General features: G+C 36.1%; 1 protein-coding gene across 2 annotated transcripts in view; it reads left to right on the plus strand.

Annotated features, from left to right (window-relative positions):
* Positions 1-24,103, plus strand: part of KNDC1 (kinase non-catalytic C-lobe domain containing 1) — a 65,100-nt gene that overhangs the window by 16,296 nt on the left and 24,701 nt on the right. For both annotated transcript variants that reach the window (XM_086466751.1, XM_086466749.1), the window contains exons 4-9: positions 8,465-8,611; positions 10,704-10,821; positions 11,139-12,151; positions 20,096-20,210; positions 23,273-23,344; positions 23,450-23,511. In XM_086466751.1, coding sequence (XP_086322877.1) covers positions 8,465-8,611; positions 10,704-10,821; positions 11,139-12,151; positions 20,096-20,210; positions 23,273-23,344; positions 23,450-23,511 — 1,527 coding nt within the window. The remainder of the gene's footprint in view (positions 1-8,464; positions 8,612-10,703; positions 10,822-11,138; positions 12,152-20,095; positions 20,211-23,272; positions 23,345-23,449; positions 23,512-24,103) is intronic.

Here is a 24,103-nt window from a genome sequence, read left to right on the forward strand (position 1 = left end):
TTTTTAAACAAATAACTTCAATAACTACAAATAACATCATATTTGCCATACAATGAGAAAATCTTATACAGTTGAGAGAAGACAGAGCTAGTCTGCTCAGCATGCATATAGCCGTTTCCCAGGTTTCCTTGTTTCTATGCCTACAGGGAATAAATTATGTTAGTTTAGTTAAGTGATAACTGAATTACCTATGGCAGGTAACTTAAAAGTAAGGAGGTTAAGGGCTGATAAATCATAAGGAGAGTTGTGACACATGAAACTCTGTTTCAAAGGAAGTTTTAAAAGAAAATAACATAAATGTGAGTAACTTGCTATCTAACCTCTGAGGTCTCCAGCGGTTTTATTGCAATGTTCTTCCTTACTTGTCATAATTATACTTCTACAGTCCTGCAAAAGAGGATTCAGTTGTGCTACTCGTTCATATTGGGCTGCTGATCTTTGATTAAGGGAGCCTAAAAATGGGATGGAAGCGCAAGAAACCTGTTCTTAATTTGTGTCCTCACCCTGGAAACACATCAGTAATTTCATGCACATAGCATGGTTTAAATTTGGTCAAGCTTCTGCGTATGTTTGTGTTTGTGTGACTTCTTAATGTGAAATGAATGTTTACAAAGGTGGCTGCCAGGGGCTCAAGATATATCTTGGTCTTCACTACAGTAGTTAAGGTAACAGCTTCTTGAAACTGTATTGAAGTCCAGTTGAAAAGTCTCTATTTTCTGACTTTTTTTTTCCCCTCACCCTCTCTCTGGGTGTAGCTCTGGATTGACAATAATTCTTTTCAGATTAATTACTGCTATAGATACTGTGCAATTTAGTCTATGAACACCTGTGGTTTACATAGGCATATGGAAAGCCAGAACATGTGGCTGTTAAAATAAGTGTTTGCAGGTAGCATGGAGACTGCTGTAAACCTATTACGTGATTTCTTTTTTTTTTTAAGCAAATAGGTATCGCCTATCAAAGAAGACCTCAACAAAAAGAGGTTTGTATACAGCAGCCTACAGAGGTGATTGGAAGTCAAAAAGTATACAGTAAGCTTACAAAAGCCTAAAAAATGAGTAAATTTTTTTCCAAATCTATCAAAACAAAGAAATGATGCCCAAGGTCTGCAATAATTGCAGACAAACAAGATATAAAAGTGTTTTTCAAAGAAAACCATAGCAGAAAAACGGTTTAATTTTTTTTCATCTTGTAGGGCCTTCAGGAGGTTCCTGCATTGCAACTCTTCTCTATGAGGAATTATGAAAAATTTGGCTCAAATAAGTGTCAGAATAGACTAGTGACCAAGTTGACAAAATTAGCAATCAAATAAATTTCCAGGACCAGATGGTGAAACAGAATTCATAAAAGAAGCAATTACTTAGAGTAATACTCTTTAGCCTAGAAGAGAATGCCCTGAGGGAGAAATTATGCTAGAAATCTGTGAAGTATGCTATGGTGGCAGCCATGGAGTATTTGCCAGCCCTCATAAATGAAGAAGTAGGTGACAACAATGCGATGAACACAGGTGGACTCAAACAAGAGGAAATGTTTCTTTGTTATGCAGTAAGCTATGGAAAGTCTTGCTGCTAAACAGAAATGCAAAAGGCTGTATGTGGACAAAGCTTAGATAAATTCATGGACTTAAAACAGTTGTCATGAACCATTACAGATAAGAAGCCTGCAACTACAAAACAGTGAGACTAGAGTGACTTATCGTGTAGAGTTCCTCGGTTCAAACTGATTCAAACTGAGTGATACAAATAGAGATCACAAGAAACAAAAATATAGTAAAATGTAGAGACTGGACATCCAGTCATATAGATGTGATACATGCTCTTTGCAAGTCCTTTTAGATTTTTGCTTGGTTCATTTCTCCTTATGTTGTTGTAGCATTGCTTTTTAGATGATTGTTATCTATGGAGCCTTGCCTGTGTTTTGTGATGTACTGATCACTTGATGTTTGCCGAAGAACATATTAAAACTTGAAAGCTTTCAATTAGTTGTTAGGTAAATTAAAAGGCAGTTTGAGAGTTGAAATACCAGCAAATTTCAGCTGTGAGCAGAAAAATCTGACCCGCAGCTGTATTTTTGTGCCCGTTTTTTAAGAGTTCTTTTACGGAAGAATTTTTTCAGACAAAGCTAAGTAGCAACTGTAGATAGAAGGGACAAACTGGAAGTATAGCTTTGGTCTAAAATGTTGTTTTTCAGCATTTTCTACCAATTCAAGCTAGAGTATATGTTTTGTGATTAGTCTGTGGTGGTTTAGCACTTAGCACATTCTGCAGACTAATTATCTACACATCCAAAGTGACAAATGAATAAAAAGCTAATAATGCAGCACCTTCCAGTAATTACAGTTATGCGGAAAAGTGTTTAGTCCCTTTGTAATGAAGGAAAGTATTAAAAATAATAGGCCTATTTCCCTTTCATTTTGTTGCTGAGGAATATTGCTGTCTGTCTTTTGCATAAAAATAGTGCATTTTAGACTAAGTACATTAAAAAAAACACCCATAAATATTAGATGTTTTCTCCCAATAGTCATTTTCTCAAACATTACCTTGAATTTGTTTATAAAACTTTGGGGTTTATAGCAGCATTGAGGCTTTAATTTATGGAACTTTTAAATGCTTTGAATTGTGAAAGAGTGGAAACATCTATATATGTGTAGTGATCTCAGTAAAAAAAAAAAAAAAGAAAAACCTACAAGGTAAAACAAGGGTCAGATATAAGTGTGAAAACCAAGAATTGTCTTATGCTATTCCCATAGCTTATCATTTAGTCAGAAATATTTTACAGGAAGTATAATTTCTATTATGGTCTGTCTTTTTCAGTTCTGCTGAAGACCTACATTTCTGAGCTCACTGAAATCTCAATACAAAATGTAAATGGTCATTATTTGTAATTGGAATATGCTACATGCTTATGCAGTCACTATTCAAAAGCTCTTTTGTCAGCTTTTTTCTGTAGTGTTTGTCTGCAAGTATGAGTTCCTATAGAAGCTCAGTTCTTTAGCCCTGCCAAGCAGTAATACCACAGAGACTCTGTCACACTCTGTGTGTAGGCTTGAAGCTTTTACTTCCTTGCCTGATCTTTTGATTTGCAGATTTTAAATCCAGAGCGGATCATTACTTTTTCTGACTTCACTTCCTATAGTGTTAAATGGTCATAAAATGGCATGCAGCAAGCCTAGTAACTTTTAATTGGAACTCACAGAAGCCTTTTTGAATATATTTCACTCATAATATAAAATTTTAACATGATGGCAGAAGCTCTCCTTTCCCTTGGTAAGTGCTTCCAGTCCTTAGCCTGAACATTTGAAAAATATGTGGTATCTTCACCTTTTGATTTTTTTAATCTTTTTCTTTTTCTTTTTTTTTCACTTTTGAGTCTTGTTAATACTTTGTCTTGGAAACCACTCTAGTATTAGAAGTTATCTTGATTTGAAGCTATTTATATGATTGCAACCTTCAAATTTTTCTCTGAAATACATGAGCACCCTTACCCTGTTGCTGAGGCTTTCAGGACCTCCAGTCATGCTTTTCTCAGACATCTTTTCTTCATGTTGCCATTTTGATTTTTAAGGGGCACATTATTTTCCCAATGGCCTCCCCAGTGACGCATACAATTATGATTTTTACCTACAATTCTTCTTATATTTCTAACTTTCGGCTAAGAGTAGATGTACTCTCAAAGACGAAATCTGGAGATCCAGTTTCCTAATGTGATGTCCTCCCTTCCCCCAGTCCTTTTTAAAGCTGATACTGTAGTGCAGTCTTACCAGCATGGTCTGTGTATTTTTTGTAAAAGTTACATTTAGTCTTTGACTTAAATCTCTTTAGGAATCGTGAAGAGGTTGTTTTGTGGTGGTTTTTTTTTTTCTTTTGGATCTTTCTTGAAATGCATGCTATTTATCGGGTATTAATATTATTATCCTGTAATGCAACAGTTCCTATGATTCATAAACTATTCTCCTTGACTAGATTTAAAACAGGTGTGTCTTTTCCAGAAACTAAGGAAAAATCATCACTGGGAAAAAAAAAACACCTCAATTCTTTGAGAAAATTCCTAACTGCTAATACAGTATCAATTTTTTCTTGAATTCCAGGAGAAGGAAAGTTGTTCGCTGCCCTCTCCTATTTGTTACTTTGCTTACAACACACCAAAAAAAAAAAAACCCTTAGCTTAATCGTGAGATCTTAACTGAAAGCAGTCCCTTCTAGTAAGCATTAAATATTTTACATTTATGAATTTGCTTTGTTTGTTGCATTTACTGTCTTACTCTCCTTTCCCAGAAAGTGAAATTTTCTTCCTAAGCCGAAACAGTGTGGTCAGTAGAAGCAGATTTGATGTATAAACTTGAGGAATGCCCCACCTAGTGGACGATCACAATCTCGTTTTCTCATTGCTCCAGTTCAGACAGGGAGGCTTAAGGTTACCTTGGGTTTCCTTACATATTAACCGTGTTTACTGCCAGCTCAGGAAATTGATGAAATAGCTGGAATTTCTTTCCCCTTTTTTCTTGGGGTGTGGTGGTGGTTTTTGAGGAGCTGGGAGTGGGGAAAGGTAAAAAGGGTATTTACATTAAAGAGTTTCAAGTTGGAAAAGATGATGACATTTCAAATAAATGTTTTAACATGGAAAATAATTACAAGCTATGGTGATTGAAATGGCCATCTTCAAAACTAGTTTTCCTGGATGTCAGAGGAAAGGAAGTATCTTGACAGAACAGTTTGGGGGGTTGGATTTCTTTGTTCAGTATGAGAATACCTTTCCCTTGTACACGAAAAGGTGCAGTGAACTTCTATAAAACAGGACAGCAAAATGGAGGGAGTGGAAGCCTGTCTTGCATCTCAGACACGTGTGCTTTTAAAGGCAGACTAGGGAATATGAGTTATACCCCACTGTGAACAGAAGCTACTAATTGGAAAAGGTGGGATGAGGTAATATGTTGCTCTGCCCTTCCTGTTCGTATGTCCTATAATATTCACATCTATCACTGTGTGTATGAAGAAAATTTGTCAAAAGGCAAATTTTTTGTTCCCTCAAAGTTAAATTCCTTATCTTTCTGTCCTGCTTTTGGAGTTGGTATTTGAATTGTATATAATGAGATTGTATTCAAATAGGCTTTCTTATTCTTCTATATTATAAGAAATCATTTATGATCATTATGAGAAAAGACTTGATAAACTCTTGTTTATTCTTATGTACTGTGTATTTGGAATAGACACTTCATTCCATAAATGAAATCAGATGCTGAGGAATCAGCATACATTCTGTGATCTTTTGGAGAGGCTTAAATGTACAAGTAATGTCCAAATGATAAAATAGGCTCAAGAGTGATGCCTGTAGACAGATGTAAACTTTTGAACTGAGAAGAGGAGGAGGCAGGAACAAGAATCTTATCTATCCATATTCTAGTTCACATAGTTTCCCTGAAGTATTCTGTTTGCTAAATGCCAAAAACGGGGGGGGGGGGGAGGAATGTGTCAAGTAAGTTGACAATTTGAGGTGAGCTGTGTTTAATTCTTACTCCATGGCAACAACCTGTCTCTTGATGTGAGTTGTGGGGGACATGCCAAGTGTTACAACATTATCTCTTTCTAGAGGCTGAGTCTTACTGTTTTTTCTCTTTCTCTTTTTTTCCCAAAGAATGAATAGGTAGATTAGGTTGTTTTTGCTGCTGCCTTTGTTAACTTTAGCATTTCTATAAATAGAACACTATACTAATTAAATAGAAGGTCAGGATTTGCTGACAGAGTACGAATGTGTTGCTTACTTTTGCCACATGATGTAAAGGCACATAAGCTATATATTATCTTTAAAGTATCATCAGTGAAGCTTGGTGTCAGTTAACAGTGGATGCTGAATCTAAAAGCAGATTTTCCTAATAAAGTAATTCTTCTACCCATTCCTGATGTCAGGAATGGTATAGGGAAGCTGAAATTGATTATTCTGTTCAGAAGTAACTTCTGAATTCAAAGGTTTCCCTACACTGTAGAGCATCATTTCATCTGGTATGCTGACATTGCTTGGTCTGTGTAATGTACATTCATAACTTGTACATTATGATTTTTTTCCTCCAGTTCTTAAAGGAGTGATGGATTTCTTTCTTTAGTAGCCGTTTTGTGGAGCAGAGGTGATGTCACTTGATACGATGTTGCAGATCATATCAAATACATGGGATAACTTACTAATATATTAGACTACTACGGCACAATATTAGTTTTATACAAAAAGTTCTTTAAATAGACCTGTATTATATTTATAAGTGTTTGGTTTTGTTTCCTTGGTTTTTTTATGGTCCGTTTTCTGTTACGCTGTCCATTGAGAAATGCAAAATGACATAGCTTACTGAAACAGAGTATTTGATATCAAAGTAAAGGAAGAAGTTGCACACTTTACATTTCCTCTTCAGTGTTAAAAACTTTATGAAACAGTCTGCAGAAAAAAAAAACACCTTAAAACCATCTTCATAAATTCTTGGATATTGGGGAGTGAATTTTGGTTAAATTTCTTCCACAGGTTGAAATATACTAAAGTATAAATCTAGATTTTGGGGAGGTTGGGGGGTTTTTTGTTTTGAATTTTTTTTTTTTTTCAGGCAGTTACCTTTTCAGGCCTTCAGTCTTAGGCAGGCTTAAAGATGTTAATTTATACCTAGTTAATCTTATATAGTGGGTTATTTGCTCAGGCTTCACAGTTTTGTATCCTTTTGCCAATATAGTCTGGTTTATCTTAACAATAACGAAAACAAACAAACAAAAACCAAATCAGGCCAGTCTCTCAGCAGTGTAGTTCGGCAGGGCTGCTGCCACTAAGTGGGTTATAGTAGCTTAAGGGGTAGGGGGGCAGAGAAGGAAGTAACCCTTACTCTTGGAATAGATGAACAGCATTCATTCTTCTGCTAAATCAAAATAAAAATTGTCACAATTCCTGTCTGAGTTCCTCTGAGATTCTCAAAAGAAAAACCAAAGTCTTCAATCACCTCTGCTGCTTAATGGTGAAGTTGTATAATAGCAAAGAACTTGAGACTGAAATTACTTTTTTGCAAAATGATTTTTTTGATCTTTTTAGATCTGATGAAATATGGTTTGTTTTTCTGATCTTTGTCCTAATCTTCATGTGTCCCAAGGGTAAATCAAGGCTTTAGATCCAGCAGTTGCACTAGTTTATGCTTTCTTCATTTGGGGGGGGCATGGAGAGGAGGGGAGAAGTGGAACTGGGTGGCTGAGGGAACTGGGATTGTTTAGCCTAGAGAAGAGGAGGCTGAGAGGAGACGTGATTGCTCTCTACAACTTCCTGAAATGAAGTTGTAGTGAGGCCAGCGTTGGTCTCTTCTCCCAAGGAACTAAAGACAAGAGGTAAAGGCCTCAAGTTTCACCAAGGGAGATTTAGATGGATATTAAGAAAAATTTCTTTACTGAAAGAGTTGTTAGACATTGGAATGGGCTGCCCAGGGAGGTGGTGGAGTCACCATCCCTGGAGGCATTCAAAAGACATGTATAGATATGGTGCTTAGGGACATGGTTTAGTGATGGGCTTGGTAGTGTTAAGATAATGGTTGGGCTTGATGATCTTAAAGGTCTTTTCCAACCAAAATGATTCTATGATTAGTACAACCAGATTTCATTTACAAATTTAGTCATTCTTTTCTTTATGTATGTCTTTATAAATCTGGGAGGGCAGTGTTCAGTACACTTGAATTCCTGGCTGTATTGCAACACCATTGAAATGTTTACACACAAACTTGCACTTAAAATCTTGCTTATAAATTTTACTGAATTGTGTTCTCTGAATGGAGCATAAAAATAATGCAAGCCATCATGGATTAAGAGGTAGCTGTTTTGTATGGCAAATCTAATGCATTAACACTAGGTCCAAGAAAGCTGTTGGCTCATCTCCGTTTTTATTGGGGCTCATCACAAGGTTGTGGGCTCTAAGAGAAGCAGAGGTGGCAAACATGGAGTATTTCTTAAAATTCTTAATTGTCTACAAAGACAAAGGATATTATGCTGTATTGTTTCTGCTCACTTTTTTTATGCTTGATAGCACTTATAAAATACTGCTATGTATAAAGCTTTTTGCCAAACTAATTTATCTTTTCCCCTGCCAAGAGGAATGCCACTTCCATCTCCCAGTATGCTTCTAACTTAAACATTGCTTGCACAGACACAGGGGGATGAATTTTATATTTAACTGTAGCCAATGAACAAGTGTAATACTGATTATTGATGAGGAAGAAAAAAGGTTCTAGCTGGACCCCACAGGGTTATTTATTTTTGTTTGCAATAACTGTATCCCCCAAAGCAGGACGGAAGCCTGTTTTGTCCTTCCTGTTCAAATTAAACTACCTTTCCAGTAAACTGTTACCTTGTAAGTTAAACATGAAAACACTGTAAGCTACATCCCTTGTGATGTTGGAGGCTTTTTGGAAGGAGAGAATTGGTGGCGTATTTAATGCCTTTTTTTAAACTTCATGCAGGCACACGTCTATTCTTTGGGTGCAACATTGAAAGCAGCAATAGAATATATAGTAGAACCTGAGACAGAATCAGAATTTGGACAAGATCTGCATACTCTGCTGGAACAAATGCAAGAAGAGAGTCCTGAAAATAGGCCAGATATTGAGGTAAAACAGCCCTATATAATTTTCTGTTTAAAAAGGTGACAAATATTTCTGTATGTGTCCTCATTAATAGAGAGATGGTCTTTATATGTCATATGCTCAGATTTTTGCAAGAAAGCTGAAGTTTTCCTAGACTCAGTAGAAATTCTTTCTTCCTACTCTAGTGGAGATACAACCTGAAAAACAATGTAGATGTTTTACGGTGATTTTTTTTCTGTAAAAGGCTGGGTGAATACACTTCTGGATCTAAACTTTATCATTACCTGTTTCTTCCCATTTAATATTTAGTTTACAGAGAGAGAGTGTCATTAGAAGTAAGAGCACAGGCATTATGTTGTGAAATTTGTGTGGTGTCTCAACTGGCGTTTGAATTGCATTTAAGAAGGGGATGGAGAGAGCCACACCAGGGAAGCCTCTGTTCCTTGACATGTTCAAGGTATTACTACGGACTAGTTTTTCTGTAAATATATGGATGTTTAGTAGTATCTTAATTGTTTTTGTATTGTATTCATTTTAGCCTCTTATTTTATCTTTAGTTTTTAGAAAGAAGTTGAAGATATATGAGATTTTTAAAGGTGATGTTTTCAAAGACTTTACATTCTAAATATTGGTTACTTAGCAGAGCATTATATGACATTACTGTGTGAAAGTTTAACTTTAATGCATTGTTTTTGCAGGCTTTCAGACTAGCAATTGTCCAAATGTGATTTTTCTCAGATTCAGTTCTTCTACTTCAGAATAGTGATGTTTACTTTTCTGTTTTTTTTTTTTCTTCCCTGAGCTTCCCTAGTGTGTATTCTAGACAGTACAGCACCTATAATCAATACTTTACAGAAAGAGTGCTACAACTGAAGAATTAATAGATTCATTTTTATAAAGCAAATAATATTGGCTTGAGGACTGCCCAGACGGTAGACCATTCCTGACATAGAGCCTTCTTGATCACCTCTCATATTTCTATTCATTTACATTTGAACATAGTCAAGAAAGGGATTGTATAGCACTCCCTGTCATCTCCAATTGGTCTGTAGGCCCTGAAAGCTATTGCTGACTACTTACATCAGCCCAGAAACACAGTGGGTCAGATCTGGTCTGAGGTAATACATGAAGGCTGCTTTGTGACTCTCTGTTCTCTTTTTTTGTTTGTTTGGGTTTTTTTGTTTTTCCACTGGGCCCTTTCTTGGGTGGAAAGGAGTGGGGGGAGCTATATGGAGGGAAGACCAATAGTCTTTTCTAGGCATTTCACTAGGCTTCAGCACAGCTGGATACCTGTCTTAACTTTTTCCTGGCCTTCCTCAATCTGATACGTGAATCAACAGAGCCAATTTCTTGCTTCTACTCATAACAGCAGAAGAGCAGCTAAGCAGGTTAATGGGGAAGTAAGAGCAGCTTCTCAGAGCTGTATGTGGTCTCATCAATGTTCGTCTAGGAACAGTTAGTGAGTAAACGGTGGGATGCATGTGGAAAGGCAGCTCTCTTCTACTTCCTGCCCAAAGTGACAGGTTTTTAAATGTATGAAAGTCTGTAGTTAATTGTGTGCAAGACCGGTGCTACTGCCATCAAATGATGCTCAGGCTACAGGTTAAAGATATGTAATACTGTTTCTTCTTGTGATCTAATAATGATTACTTTCTATAATTGGGAATAGTGCTTTCTAGATGCCTGTATTTTGCAGTTTTTAAAAGCTTCAGGATTTACTTTTAATGTAATTCTGGTAATAAAACTATTTGTCGTCCTGTGTCACTCAATTCAAGTGAATCACTGGCTGTTTAAAAGACAACGCACACACTAAGTTTTTGTGTTTTCAGTATGTTATTCATAAAGGATAACATTTAAGATTATTAATTTTTATCGGTTATTAGTGTTGTAACTATAGGCTAGGACTTGAACCGTATTAAATAATTTCATGATAGCCCATGGTAAAAATGAGATATTAATTCAGCTACATAATAGAAACACCCAGTATAATGAACAGTGCAAGAATGTCTTCCAATGTAGCATCATATAAATTCAGTGAGTTAACATGATTCACTTTAGTCAAAATTCACAAATTCATGCATTATTAAATAAGTATTTAACACTGATTTTTCTCTAGAGCATTTTATCATTATGTGAAGAAAAACTGAAGATTGCTTCATCAAGTAATATTTGTCGAAGCCTGTCTGCTGTTGGAAGAAGGGTTCTTTCAATTGAATCATTTGGTGCTTCTCAAGGTAACCTTAAAATGTATTTAGTCTAGAACTTTAGATTGCTTGACAAATCTAATGATTGTTAAAATACTATGTTTGTGTACTTTCCTGTTATAGGTTCCTGTTATAGGTTCCTTTCTAGATATCAAAGTTGTTATTAAATATTTGTGGATTGGGGGTGGTGAGCAGAGGACATATACAATTCTTAATGAACATAATTCATGTATTTAGTGTGTGCTTTATGATTAAGTGACTTGTCCAGAAATAGTTAATAAGATTTACAAGGGAAGACTAGAAGGTTTAAATGTGCATTTAATATAAGCATCTGTTTTTGCATCTAGATGTCTGTGATAACATGTGGAAGGGAAGAATGTGTCAGAGAAGTTTGGGATCTAAATTATATTCAAATGAGAAAAACAGCATAGCAAGTGATTCGTCTGCAGTGGAAGACGTGACAGCTACCTGTCATAAGGACTCTTCTGTAGTTACTATGGTGACTGGCAGAGAAAGTGGTTTAAAGGAAATGCAAATTGATCTGGATAATGAGAAAACTCAACATTCTCAACTTGCAACTCCAGCTAAAAAGAGCAAAGAAGAGGACAAACATGCAGTGTATACTGACAGTTTTGCTTTGGATATAAAATCATGTGTTATTGACCTGGAGAGAGATGGCATTTTTAAGAAAGGTTCTTTGAGAAAAATTAAAACCTTTCCAAAGCTACCACTTGAACCTGCAGATTCAAATAACTTTTTTACTTCTGTAGCCAACAGTGGACCACTAGCTAGGAAAAATCACTTGCTAGCACAAGAGTCACTACCTCTAGACAATAATAATGAGGTTACTTTTTCAAAGGGAAATCTTAATTCATTTGCTATTAGTAGTCCACCAAAAATAGAACCAAAGAATCACCAGGTCAATGATCTTCATGTAGGAGCTCCATGTGTATGCACACAGGTGTCTGGCATGAATCTAGAAGAACATATGTCACTTATTAATGGTAAAAAGATAGGTTTTGCTTCATCTGATCACGAAGATGACTGTTCTGATGCTACCTCTGAAATGCCAAATACAGCTGGTGTGCTAGAAGGCCCAAATCGATCAATTGGTGGAGCAAAAATGCTAGACAATTATATGGCATTGGAAGACTCTTCTGAAACTTTTCAAGGGTCAAATGAAAATTCTTTACCACATTTTAACAACATGGCTTCGGTGTTAACGACAAAACCCAGTGGGAACAGATATGGAGCAAACCTAATTAGGTCTTCAGAATTAAGCAGCGGTGCAATGAGCGCAAACAATAATGAAGATAATCTTTGTGGAGGCAGAGGGTCAGAAATCAAAAGTAATGAGCAGGTAGTAAAAATAAAGTCTTCGTTATATAGTTGCTGTAGTCACTTATGTGGAGATGAAATGACTTAAATACTGTGCAATTTCTTCCCCCTTGTCCCCTTTAGCATCCTGGAAAATTTAATTTTGCTAGTCTGCATACTTTAAGAGTTAATATTGGAATCATGGTGATCCTTTTTCGTCTTTAAAAGTAAAGTGCTACAGTGAAATTTATGCTATTGCAAAATCAACTTTCATTTAAATTTATTTTTTTATAAATGGAGTATACTCGCTAGTGTGTTAGAGCCGCATACTTAATAGATGGTTACATTTGTAAGAGAACATTACCAAAGCGTATGTAGATTTTTAACTCTACGTTACTGTCAATGCATAAAGTTCACTACCTTGCATTGAGTCTCCCAGGTGCTTATGAAAATTGCAAAGTTCCTGACTGTAAACCTGACTCATTGAAATCAATGGCAATAGTTCATCTGCTTCAGGAGGTGAAAAGACTCCACTTTTTTTTGTTTACATGTACATTTAAGTCTTTGGAAATTGTACATAAGCTGTATCTGTTCTGTGTTCTTAAAAACCGCCTATATGTTTGTTATGTATATTTCATGATGGAGTTCAAATATGTGCACAGTATGATGGATATGTTGTCTCAAGCATTTAATCTTTATAAATAGCCAGATAAGAAGACGGAGAGCTGATAATTAGTCTACTAGAATTTGTTGATAGTTGTAGTATGGTCTCTTCTCTGCTCAAATTACTTATTCTCAGGGTGGACAAGTTTGGTCTCTGACTAGATGGTTCTCTTGTGCCACGCTCGAAGAGATGTAAACAATCCCTGTGATTAGGGGAGCTGCTGGCTAAACATGCAGGATGGTTGATGCTTCTCCAGCCTCGCTGTGACTTGTTAAAAATGAGCAGCACAAACTTCACACATTTCACTTCCAGAAATTATGCTTAGGTGAAGATGTTGGGTTTTTTCCTTACTTGCCTACTGACAACTCAGCCTTGTTCTCCTTGCCTGACAGCCAGTCTTCCAGCCATCCCATGCAGTGGCACCTAGGGTTATTTTCAGTCTGCGATCATCCCTCTTTTCACCTTGCCCAAACACCTCCACTGGAGTAGTAACCTAGGACTGTCAAGTGTGTAAAGAGCCTTCAGTTCGTCATAGCTAAAAAAAATCAATGCAACTTTGAAGATTCTGTTCAAACCGCTTTTTTTTCCTTTCAGTCTCTTCTCCCCTCAATAGCATGCGTCCTTATTGACTTCATAGTGCAGGAGGATAGTAAATATGGATAAGTACCACATGGCATGGTTTTGCTCTCTGAGGAAGTTACTCATTGTATGCATATTGAGGCCTTTAGTTTTTTAAATCCTGCAGGTGCATTCCTCAGACTCTGGCAAAAGATCAATTTGTTGTAGACGCCTCCTTTTTCCCACCCTTCTTCCTGCTCTAGACTATGCAACCTTACATATTTAGAAGAGCATGCAAAGTAATAGCCAGGTTTATAACCATTCCAAAGTCTTCTGCTTTTGCTATGTCATTTGTTACTTTGGATTTACATGAACCTGCTTCATTTGGTAAATGTGCTTGTGTTTCTAGCAAGGATCATAGCAATTTCACTTACTGACTTCTTGTGAGAAAGCTTATTAGTATACAGAACTCTGGATAGGTCTTAGCATTCAAGCAACAGAAACAACTGTCTTTCATCTTATGTGCAAATCTCTTCTCTTTTTTTTTCTTTTTTTTTTTCCCCCTCCTGAATGGAGTTGTTGGGGGGCGCAGGGTATGCTTAACTATAAACCTAGGAATTGGTATGTTTATTTGTCATGGAGAAGATGGCTGAGATAAAGCTATCAGACTGCTATAAAACCCCTGCAGCTGGTGTGTTGAAGCTTTCTGTTTTGGGGTGGTTTTTGTGGTTTTTTCATTCCAAGAAATAAAGGTATCACTTAAGTCATTTGTCTTGAGGTAGAAGTGGGCTTACTTAAGCCTCTGTGTTAACTAGAGAGGTGTGGTGAGTAAGTAGCCATGACTTAAGAACATAAATTGGGTGTGGTGATGGGGGTTCTTCTTTAAGGAGAAAAAAAAACAACTTTAAGACCTATATTCTTTCCTCGCTGGATTACCAGGCCAACAGTATAAGTCTGGGTACATGAAGACGCTTTCTGGAAAATAATCTTCCTTAGCTTTAGTTTCCCAAAATTCTTGCATGATTTAAAAGCTGTAACGAATGTCCTGTTTTCTTTTCCTGCAGCAGCACTTGAGATTGGCACACAGAAAAGTAAACCAAATATGTTTTCAAGTTATTCTGCCATTCTTCTGAAATCCTCTTTTTCTTCAAATATTTCATCAATTTAAATAGTGTTCTTTCAGCTGGAACAGAATTTCATTTTTCCAAATAAGCAGGCTCTTAGTAGAAGTGAGGTTATCCTGCTCCCACTGAATTTGCAGGGCAATCACAGTGAATTAGAAAAAGTAACTATTATTCCAGTTACCCTAATAAGCATTGTCATAATACATACGATCTGAAATGAAGACAGCAGGATGTTTGCTGTCTATGAAACCAGAGTTTTATAGCTGTGTTTTCAGTAGAGAAAAGGTTTTGATAGACTCATGCTCTATATTCTTTAGTAATCAATTCCAACAAATGTTCAGGTTCTGCCACATAAAAATATTATGCTCTTTACAGGTATCCTAAATTGGACTTAAAAAAAAGTCTTTGGTTATTCAACTGCTGTAGGGAGAATAAAGCATTTAAATATATCGGTATCTGTGAGCAATACCTAGGTATCTGAAATGGCTGGCTGTTCCCTGAAATGCTGAGCTTCTAGCCTGGTAATCTTTGTTTGGTGGTTTTCTGAAGGAGAATCATTCATTTTCAGTAGTCATTGAACTGTATGGCACTATTATGTTAGAGAAAGCAGGGGGGTATGTTTTTGGCTTTTTCTTCTTTTGGAAAGCAAGTTTTATTCCTAAGGCTTCTGAAACATAGTTTTTGTCTCTGTCTTTCCTCCTGACAATTGCAAAAATAAAGCCATAATGTGCTATCCCTTATGTGAAAAATTTACAACTGATGTCTCTCTTTCAAGTTCCCTTTCATTTCTCTGTTCCAGAATTTCACCAAATACCTAAAAATGCTTGGGTTTTTTGATTTGTTTGAGAAGCTAAAACTTGAACCTAAGAGTTTGTTCATTTACTGCAAAGGCACAAAAAGTGTGAAGCCTCAACTAATGTGATTTCTACCTTCCTGGCTAATAGAAAACACCTCAGATTATTTACAGTGCTGCTCTTTCACTAGTTTTCTATAACAGATAAGTGTGATTGCAGCAAATAGGGCTTTTAGAATACTATCTCTAACATCTCTAAATATTGCTTGTTCTTTAAAGAAAGTGCAATAGCAGTCCCATCCGGTTGAAGATCAACCTTGTCTACTCTGGAGAACAGACAGTTTTTCTTGCCTGTCAATACTTCTCCAGTGGACAATATTTTTCTAATACTCCAACACTGCTTCTTAACGTTGTGTGCTTCACTGCTAGTAAGCATTACTAAAAATACTTGCTTGCTTTTGTCTGGCTACTGCAATGTATCTTGTGAGGGTTTTCCTAGTAATTTTTATAGTTTTGCATGCCGTAAATAAATATTTTTCACTTCAAGTTTGAGTGAGGATCTTTTATTTCTCTAACCAATTTCATTCCAATCAGGTGTGTCTCATCTCTAATGCTTTTAAATGTTTCTCTGATTCAAATGCTATGGCCTTTACATGGGAAGGGTTAGTGGGAACCTGACATACAGACATTTGTTTTCTGTTGGTCATTCATACCCGTCAAGCATGAGAGAAATGAAAAGCCGTGTAGCTAGAGAATGACACTTGAACACTGGGGAAGTAACACTTGAGGGAAAGAAAAGTTGTTAATTCCCAGAATAGTACTTATTAAGGAAAGAATAATGAAAATCTTGCTTGCTTTGGCTGTTTAAAATATGCCAGTGTTATGTTCATAAAATACAGTATGTTGGTGTAGTCTTTAGCTTTACTGAAAGTTTTGTTTTACGGTTCAGGTACCAACAATGAAATAAAAGATATGTTAAATGATCTTTGCAGCACTGAAAAAAAAATCACTTTTTCAACAAGTGAGATTTAAAATGCAGGGGTTTTGGCATAAAACAAAATGTCACCAGTATGTAGCTATAGGCAATAATCATTCGTATGGCTTTTTCATATTTTGTGTCAAAATTTGTGCTGTGAAAAAAGCTTCCTTATTTTAAAAACTGGGTTGTATAATTTGTTATGAAAAAGACTGGTTTAGAACATGAAAAAATTTCAGGTAGAGGCACTGGATTATAATTTTGTTTACTCTTTGGTACAATTTCACTGGTGATAATAAATGTTTTAACAGTATTAAAATAACTTTAATATTTAAATTAAGTGGACTTGAGGCCTTGTGGATTCTGAACAGTTGTCTTGAGCTTGCTCTGCTAAAATGTCTGAATATAGTTAAGAAATGTATGCATGCTACTGGCAGTTTGACTAAAAAATTTTAGTTGTCTGTTTTCCAGCACTTCAGATATTTTATTTTCTTTCTTGGTGATTGAGTGGACTACTTTTAAAGTTGTAGGGAATAGTAATAGCCATGAATCAGAGACTTGCATGTTAGAAAACAAAACAACCGAACCTGAGACATATGCCTAAATAATTACACTTAACCGTTTACCAAAACAAACAGGTTCAGCAGAATGCAAATAAATTACTTAAAGATGAGGTACGAGGTGCATTGGGTTAAATATCTTTATTTAAGGTTTGAGGCTGAAATAAAAATTGCCTCATAACCTTAGGTTGTGTTATTTTTTTCCTTTGGAAACTGTTTTAACCGGACTGTATTTGTTTTTCATCACAGATGTAAATGTGTGATGAAACATGTCTTAGGTACCTTGACTCTATCTGGTAACTTTTACAAGGTGTTGGTAGGACAAGTCCCTGGCAGGTCTGAACCCTCAGTCTTCAGATGAAGTCTTCCAGAACTCACTCTTTCTGGTGTAGGAAGGTGAGCATTTGGAATAATTAGGACACTAGAACTACCTTCTCTGGTATTTTTTTTAGGAATAAAAATAATCTTTGATGTGGTCAAGGTGGAGAGAGACTTGAATTATAAGAGACAATGGCAATGCAGTTAGTCATTAGTATCACAGGAGAACAACTAGCATACGAATACTAGCTAGCAATACTAATATTTGAAGTTTAATCTTTACCATGGAGAAACGATGAGGGTATACATTTAAACGAAGTTCACCAGGCTGTAACCAGACTGCATCTTTTTTTCCTGACTCAAGTTAATTTGGCCATCCTGTGGGTGGCAGTGATTCTCACTTCTGCTAAGATTTGCTTTTCCTACATCCTTTTTTCTTCTGAAACAGAGGTGCCTCTTCATCCTCTATTTTGTTATCTGTCCTTGACATTTTCTTCTTTCTTATCATAAACTTTTGCTGCTGCTCTTAGTCTTTATTCCTACTTTCCTGCTATACTCAAATTTCTTTCTGTCATTTCTTTATTCCTCTAGAGAGCTTGGATAGCCCAGAAGTGATGAAAAATACCTTTCAGCTTTCTGCTGTACAACTAACTTCAGTCTCCAGTTTAGTGAGAGATTCTTCTTCCACTTGCTAGCCATTCATCATCTTCTCCTGAAGTGAGAGATGATTTTTATATATGATAGAGGAAGTCCATCTTTCTGTGCAGCTTTTAGAGCCTCTAGAGACATAAACTTTAAGAGGAGTGATTCTCTTAGAGAAACATGTGGCAGTGGTGTGTGCTTGCTACAAAAATATTCTGAAATCCCAAAACCTTCTTAATGTTGTAGCTGTTCTGTGGAATTTCTTGTGATTTCTCTCTGCTCGTGTCAGCTGTGCAGGGTGAATTTGAAGATTTGGCTGCTTCTTTCAGTGTAAAGTGTCTGTGAGCAAAGAATTTGAGGCACATGAGAACCAGGATGCTGTGGAGGGGGGATTGCAGCACTGATCAGGGATAGTAATCAGTCAACAGTATGAAGTTCTATCTTGAATGTTCTCTAGACTGAATTCATTCTTGTGACTATCTGTCCTTTTCCTTCCTGCTGTGTAATTGATTTTTTTTTTTTAATCAGAAAAAGGGGGGTTGGGGTTGGGTGGTTTTGTTTTTTTTTTTTTACTTTTCTAGATGTAATGAAGGAACATATTGATGAAAAAATCTTGCATTTCAGGATGCTGGTGATAGCAAAATCTGAGAATGAAGCTTAACCTTATTACCTGGCTTCAAATCTGTCTGTGATGAAGTTCTAATTTTTGTGGTGTGCCACAACAGAGAATAGGAGAATAAAAGCACCAAATGCTTTTTTATGTGTGATGGAGGTAGGCAGAATATATAAGATTTTAAGTAAATCAAAAGGTGTGTTTGCTGGCACGTCTTGTTTAAAAAAAAAAAAAATCATAGTTTATGTGGTTCACCTTCAAGGAATATTTAAACAATATGAACCTGAAGTGTTACGTTCCTTGAGAAGATCTGGTAATTAAATTATCAACAAAGTTTCAGCTACAGAAATTAATGTGGTTATTTTCCTCTTCCCCGTAGATCGCAGGGAAGCTCTGTGTTTGATCTTGATGAAAGTTAATGCAATAGTCGGTTCATTACTTATTTTATAATAAAATCCAAGCAGTGCCTTACTGAAGGGTGTTTCATAGCCAGAAACATGAAAAATTGACTGTAGTAAATCACAGTGCAGAGACTGATTTGTCAAACATAATGATGTACTACCATTGTGTGTGAGAGAGACTCTAAGTCTGTTTACATCTTGTGAACATCGATTGGGATATCAAGGTGTCTGTAAAAACAACAGAACAGTTCAAAGGTTTTAATTTTTGTTTCTGTCTTCTGTGCTCCAGTTTTGTTTTGTTTTTTTTTTTCCCAGAGTTTATCTTTAATTGCTTCTAGTAGTTCTTTTCCCCAACGTGGCCTAAAGTTGACATTTAGAGATAGTTAACTATCCTAGGGCTGCATATGCAACAGGAAATGCGCTGTGCTGGTTTTTAAAATAGTTGGATGGGTCTGCTGTAACAGGGTTTTGACTGCAGTGAATATTTTACTGTTCCTTTGGTAGATGAATGGATGTTGTAAAGTCCAGCTGATGTCAAGAGGCATTAGTAGTGATAAGCTCGTCTTTTAGCACAGCTTGATCAGGAAAAGTGTCTGTGCAGTACTATTCATGTCAAGTTCTTACATTCACCACCCCCCACCCCCCAAAAAAAAAAAAAATTGCAAAATGTAAAACATGGATCCTCTGAAGAACAGTAAGTTTCCATGGAGCCGGATCTTTGTCACGTTAAGGTATTATGCTAGGTATTAGCCAGAAAAACAAATGCTGTTACTACAAGTTGAGCAGCCACTGAATAAAAATAGAACAAAGGGCTTGAACTTCAAATAAACCTGTCATTAATTCTGTCAATATTGTTAACATCTTTCACAGAGAAATGTTGATGAAAACTTTAAGGTAAGACCTGTAATGCAACTGTCAGGGTAAATCAGGATATAAATGTGGGAATTTTTTGTTGGTGGTGATGATTTGGATTTTTATGTTTTTAAGTCTAGGTGGTGTTCCTATAATTTTGTGTCATCTTTGACATTCTAAAAGGGTCTTTCCTTTAGCATGATAAGAAATAGCTTCCAAACAGCTCACTTTTACTGAAACACTTCTATTCTTGCTGAAATCTTGCTTAAGAAACTACTGCTTCATCTATGCAGCTAGCTAACTGCAATGCTTTTTCAATAAGAAGTATTCTTAGTTCATTACTGGCAAGTGCAGTAAATACCTTTTCTTAATGCTTTTCAGGTGAGTGCATTCTATATTAGGATTTACTTTTTCATTGCATCAGTAAACATTTTTTGGTTTGTGATAATTTTTAATAACTTCCTGCATCCTTACTCTTTATTTCAGTGGATCTCTCTAAAACTCCTGTTATCCTGGTACGGTAAACCTCTGAAAGACTATGAACTCTGGGCATTATGTCACGAGTGTTTATGTACTCTGCAAACTTGCATAGATTATCCAGGTATAGTCTTAATTATCTTAAAATAATTTGCTTAGTTATTTTCACTGTATTAATGTTTTCTTTATTCTGCTGATGCAAAATAATTCATTTTGTGTACAGAAAAAATAATGGGCAGTATTTCTAACTTCATTCTCTTAAATTGTGGCTTAAAATTTTTACTCAACTTGGATTTTTCTTCCACATATAGAAGAATGTCATCTTTTCTCTTTATTCTGAGTTTTGATGGCTTTTGTGGGGGAAACAAATCTTTATGACTTCAAGCAGTGAACCAGACTTTGTGTTTAGACATATTAGGGATGGAGAAACTGTACTGTGACTTTTAAGAAAAGCACTTGGGATGTGTATCTTGAAAGCAGGAGGAAATAAGTTTTATATATATGTAAACATAATATTTCCTCTCTTGCCAGGATTTCTCTGTGACAAATGATTCCTGATGGTTTTTTGACAATACAGGGCTTTGTCAATTTAAAGCACTCAGGTTCTTGTTGTAACTGCTCCCCACATTCCCTGTGCTTCAATTTGTAGAAGAATTATCAGAAGTCAACTTCTGAGAGAGGAATGGGGAACTGTCCTTTGACAGAATTGGAGTAGATTGTATGTGACTTGGGAGAAGACCATCCTAAACTTCATAGGCATCCTGAGTGTTAGTTTAGCTTATACTAGTAATAAATCTGTAGCTGTTCTGATAAACAGAGTGGAGGTTCCCACCTCCACCATCCTGCCTTTCCTTTTTCTTGATTTAAAAATCTTCCTTTTTGAAGGTTTGGACAGGGGTGAGTTTGAAGTCTGTGACTCAATATAAACAATTGGATAGTAAGGTACAGACAACTTACTGCATCTCCTCTGTTTTCAGCTTCAGCTATTTTGTCTTTTATGATGGAAAACTGTTAAAAAGGAAAATGGCCATAAATTGATATTTCTGAGCACTTTAAGCAATATTATGCTTAAAGCTAAGTATTTGATATACCTTACAACAGAAGGATTATTTCAGCCTCATGGCATGTTCCTAATGTTTGTGAAGGTTTCAACTAACTGCACGTAATGGCTCAGATTGTAATTTAATATGCCCAACCAGCCTCTGTTACCATACTTACATGCACCCAAAATGCCTAAGTCTTCGAAATACTAAAGACTGAGTTGCAATCTGAACCTTATGTAGCCTGTAAAAGTGAACATAATGATACAAGCCACTAAATGGAAAGCACCTTACTTAAAATTCCATATTTGACAAATAAAGCTGCCTTGAAGTTGAATATTGTTTTCAGATTTAGAGTATTTCTGCCAGAGGATTCTCATCGTGTTCTGAGAGTAATTGTGCATCGTGGAATGACTTACAGTGGCGGTATGCTCCAGTACCCCCCCACACACACACACATGAAGTTCTCTCAGCATTCCTTTTGAATAATGTTAACTTACTAAAGGTGAAGCTGATATCACATAAAGTGTTTGTTAAAGTATCCTTTGTCTTAACACTGGTAGAGTAAGATTGGTAGCTGACGAGTCATAGTTAAATATATGAAATGTGGAACAAACTGGATTATTTATTACTCGGACAACCTTTTCCTCCAAATTTTTCCCTGTCTACACTTTTTTCATTATCCTAAGCAGGAATCATCTGGGTTGATGATTCATACCCCAAAGCTAGCCTCTTCATGTTTTTTTTTTTAATTCAATCCTGCTACAGAAGTTGTTTGTACCCTCCGTTGATACTTTATTTCCTCTCCTCTTATTAGAGGATGTTGCTTACATGTTGCCTTTAGGGAACCCAGGTGAGAATTCCCCATGTACTGAATTTATTGAGATCTGCTTTACGTGAACTGTGTTGCAGATTCAGGGCTGGAGGCATTGACTCTTGAGAAGCAATGATAGTGAGCGTGAAGAGTTCTCAGGGGAGCTGTGTTTGCAGAAATAACTAGTAAATGTCCCTATTTGGGAAAGTTTTGCTTTTCAAGACACATAGTCCATCCAGCTTAAATATTATTGAAGGTAGTATGCAAGCCTTTATTTACATTAAGCATAGCAAACAGTTTAATTGCTTTAGATGTGTTTTGTACAGGTAACTACAAAAGCAAAAGGATGATTTCCTTTTTCTTACTTTATTTTTCTTTCTTAGACCTCTTTAGTATTTTATTTAATGATTAATAAATTTAATGTTTTAACCTCTTATTTAGTTTAATGTAAGAATCTATCCTCCTAGTACTCTGTTCTTAATAAGAAAACAGCATATTTGATGGTAGTCTACAAAGGCAGGACTACATTGCTAGCCAGCTGGCTTCGTATGTTGAAACATGTTAAATTACAATGTGGTTTGAAGATATCAAACAGATAGACACAATCTTACCACGAGTTTGTCATCATTGAATTTATATAATGTGATCTTATGACCTTAATATTAAGTTCCTGAAGACCTCAGATCATTTAAAATAGTTTTAGAAGTCAGTTATTTCTTTCCTAACTATGGAAAATTTCAGGGCCTTGTAAATACCAGTCTGCATAACACTTCTTCAGTGGGAGAGTGTGAGTGATTATAACAACTTGTGTAAAACTGGACTCTGTATCCTGTCCCACCTAGAGGACTTCTGGATCTAGCCTCAGCTGTCTCCAGATAATGACCGTCTGTTTTGGTGGGGTTGGAGGAGGGAAGGGAGGAGAGATTAAATGCTTAAGATAAATTGACCATCTTTTATTGGTACCTTGTGAGAAGACTAGAGTACATCTAGCTGTCTTACTTTTTGTTTTGTTTCGTTCCTTTCTTGGCCATCCTTTTCAATGCTGGGTATAAAGAGAATAAACTTCTGGTATCGTAAGCCCTTTTATTGTGATCCCATTTTGTTTTGCTTTCTTGTCTTTGTTCTGTAGGAATTGCTTTGGGTGATTACGCATCTACTGTCTCTATTGGGTGGTGTCTATTCTAGCATAAGTGTTATTTAAAGCATCATTTATCATAGGGTAATTGCTGACATTGAAAATTATTTTTAAAATTTAATTTATTTTTATTAGTGTCAAATAGTTACAAGAACAGATATTTATTACACCTTGCTCTTTTGTGGCTTATTTCGCAGTGGTCTTATGTTTGGACTCTGTGCTGATTGACTGCCATGGAAGTATCCTCTTTGCTGCTCCAAAAGCTGAAGGTAAACTAATACATTGTTGCCTGCTCTGCTTTTATTTCTTTGGGAGAAGAGTGGATAAGAAAGCAAATATCTTACCTTTTGTTTCTGGTTTCTTTTCTCATTTAGAATCTTGTGATATATTCTATTTAGCTCCTGAAATTGAAGAAGAGGATGTGGATACTGAGAAGGTAATGTGGTAGGTTGCTATGCATTTCATCAAAAGACAGTTGTGCTGCTTGAAGAAGAAAGCTGAACTCTTCTAAGATTCTGATAATATTTCTCACTTCTCCCAATATTTCTTGGTTATCTGTGGGGTTTTTTTGTGTATTGATCTTCCATAAAATTAGTTGTTTCTGAAAAATAATTTTGCCTTCCAAAATTGAACAAAAATCTGTTATTCAATGGTTTTCTGTAAGGCTTAATTATTTTCAGTAGCAGTAAGTTTCAGTTAGCAGTGAGACAGACTTTGAAGTCATGTTTTCACATTCTGGAGGTCACACTAAGATCAGTACTTCAGACTGTCTAGACTAAAGCCCAACCATTAATCTCATTTGGAAGATTGGATAAAAATACACCTATCAGCATATTTTTACTATGGAAACATTATGAATTATGTCTGTTACCAATACAGTTTTTCTAGAGCTTTTTGCTATAGATGTAAGCCATAAGGAGCTCTCAGACCAAAGATGATAGCAGGTGAGTACTTGTCTCCACTGCAACTGCATCTGAATTGCAAATTGCACCACAGTGATCTTAAGAGTCAGGAAAACAGAGTTCGCC

This window comes from Leptosomus discolor, chromosome 6 (assembly GCF_034619465.1).
Source record: "Leptosomus discolor isolate bLepDis1 chromosome 6, bLepDis1.hap2, whole genome shotgun sequence".
In the NCBI taxonomy this organism is placed as follows: Eukaryota; Metazoa; Chordata; class Aves; order Leptosomiformes; family Leptosomidae; genus Leptosomus; species Leptosomus discolor.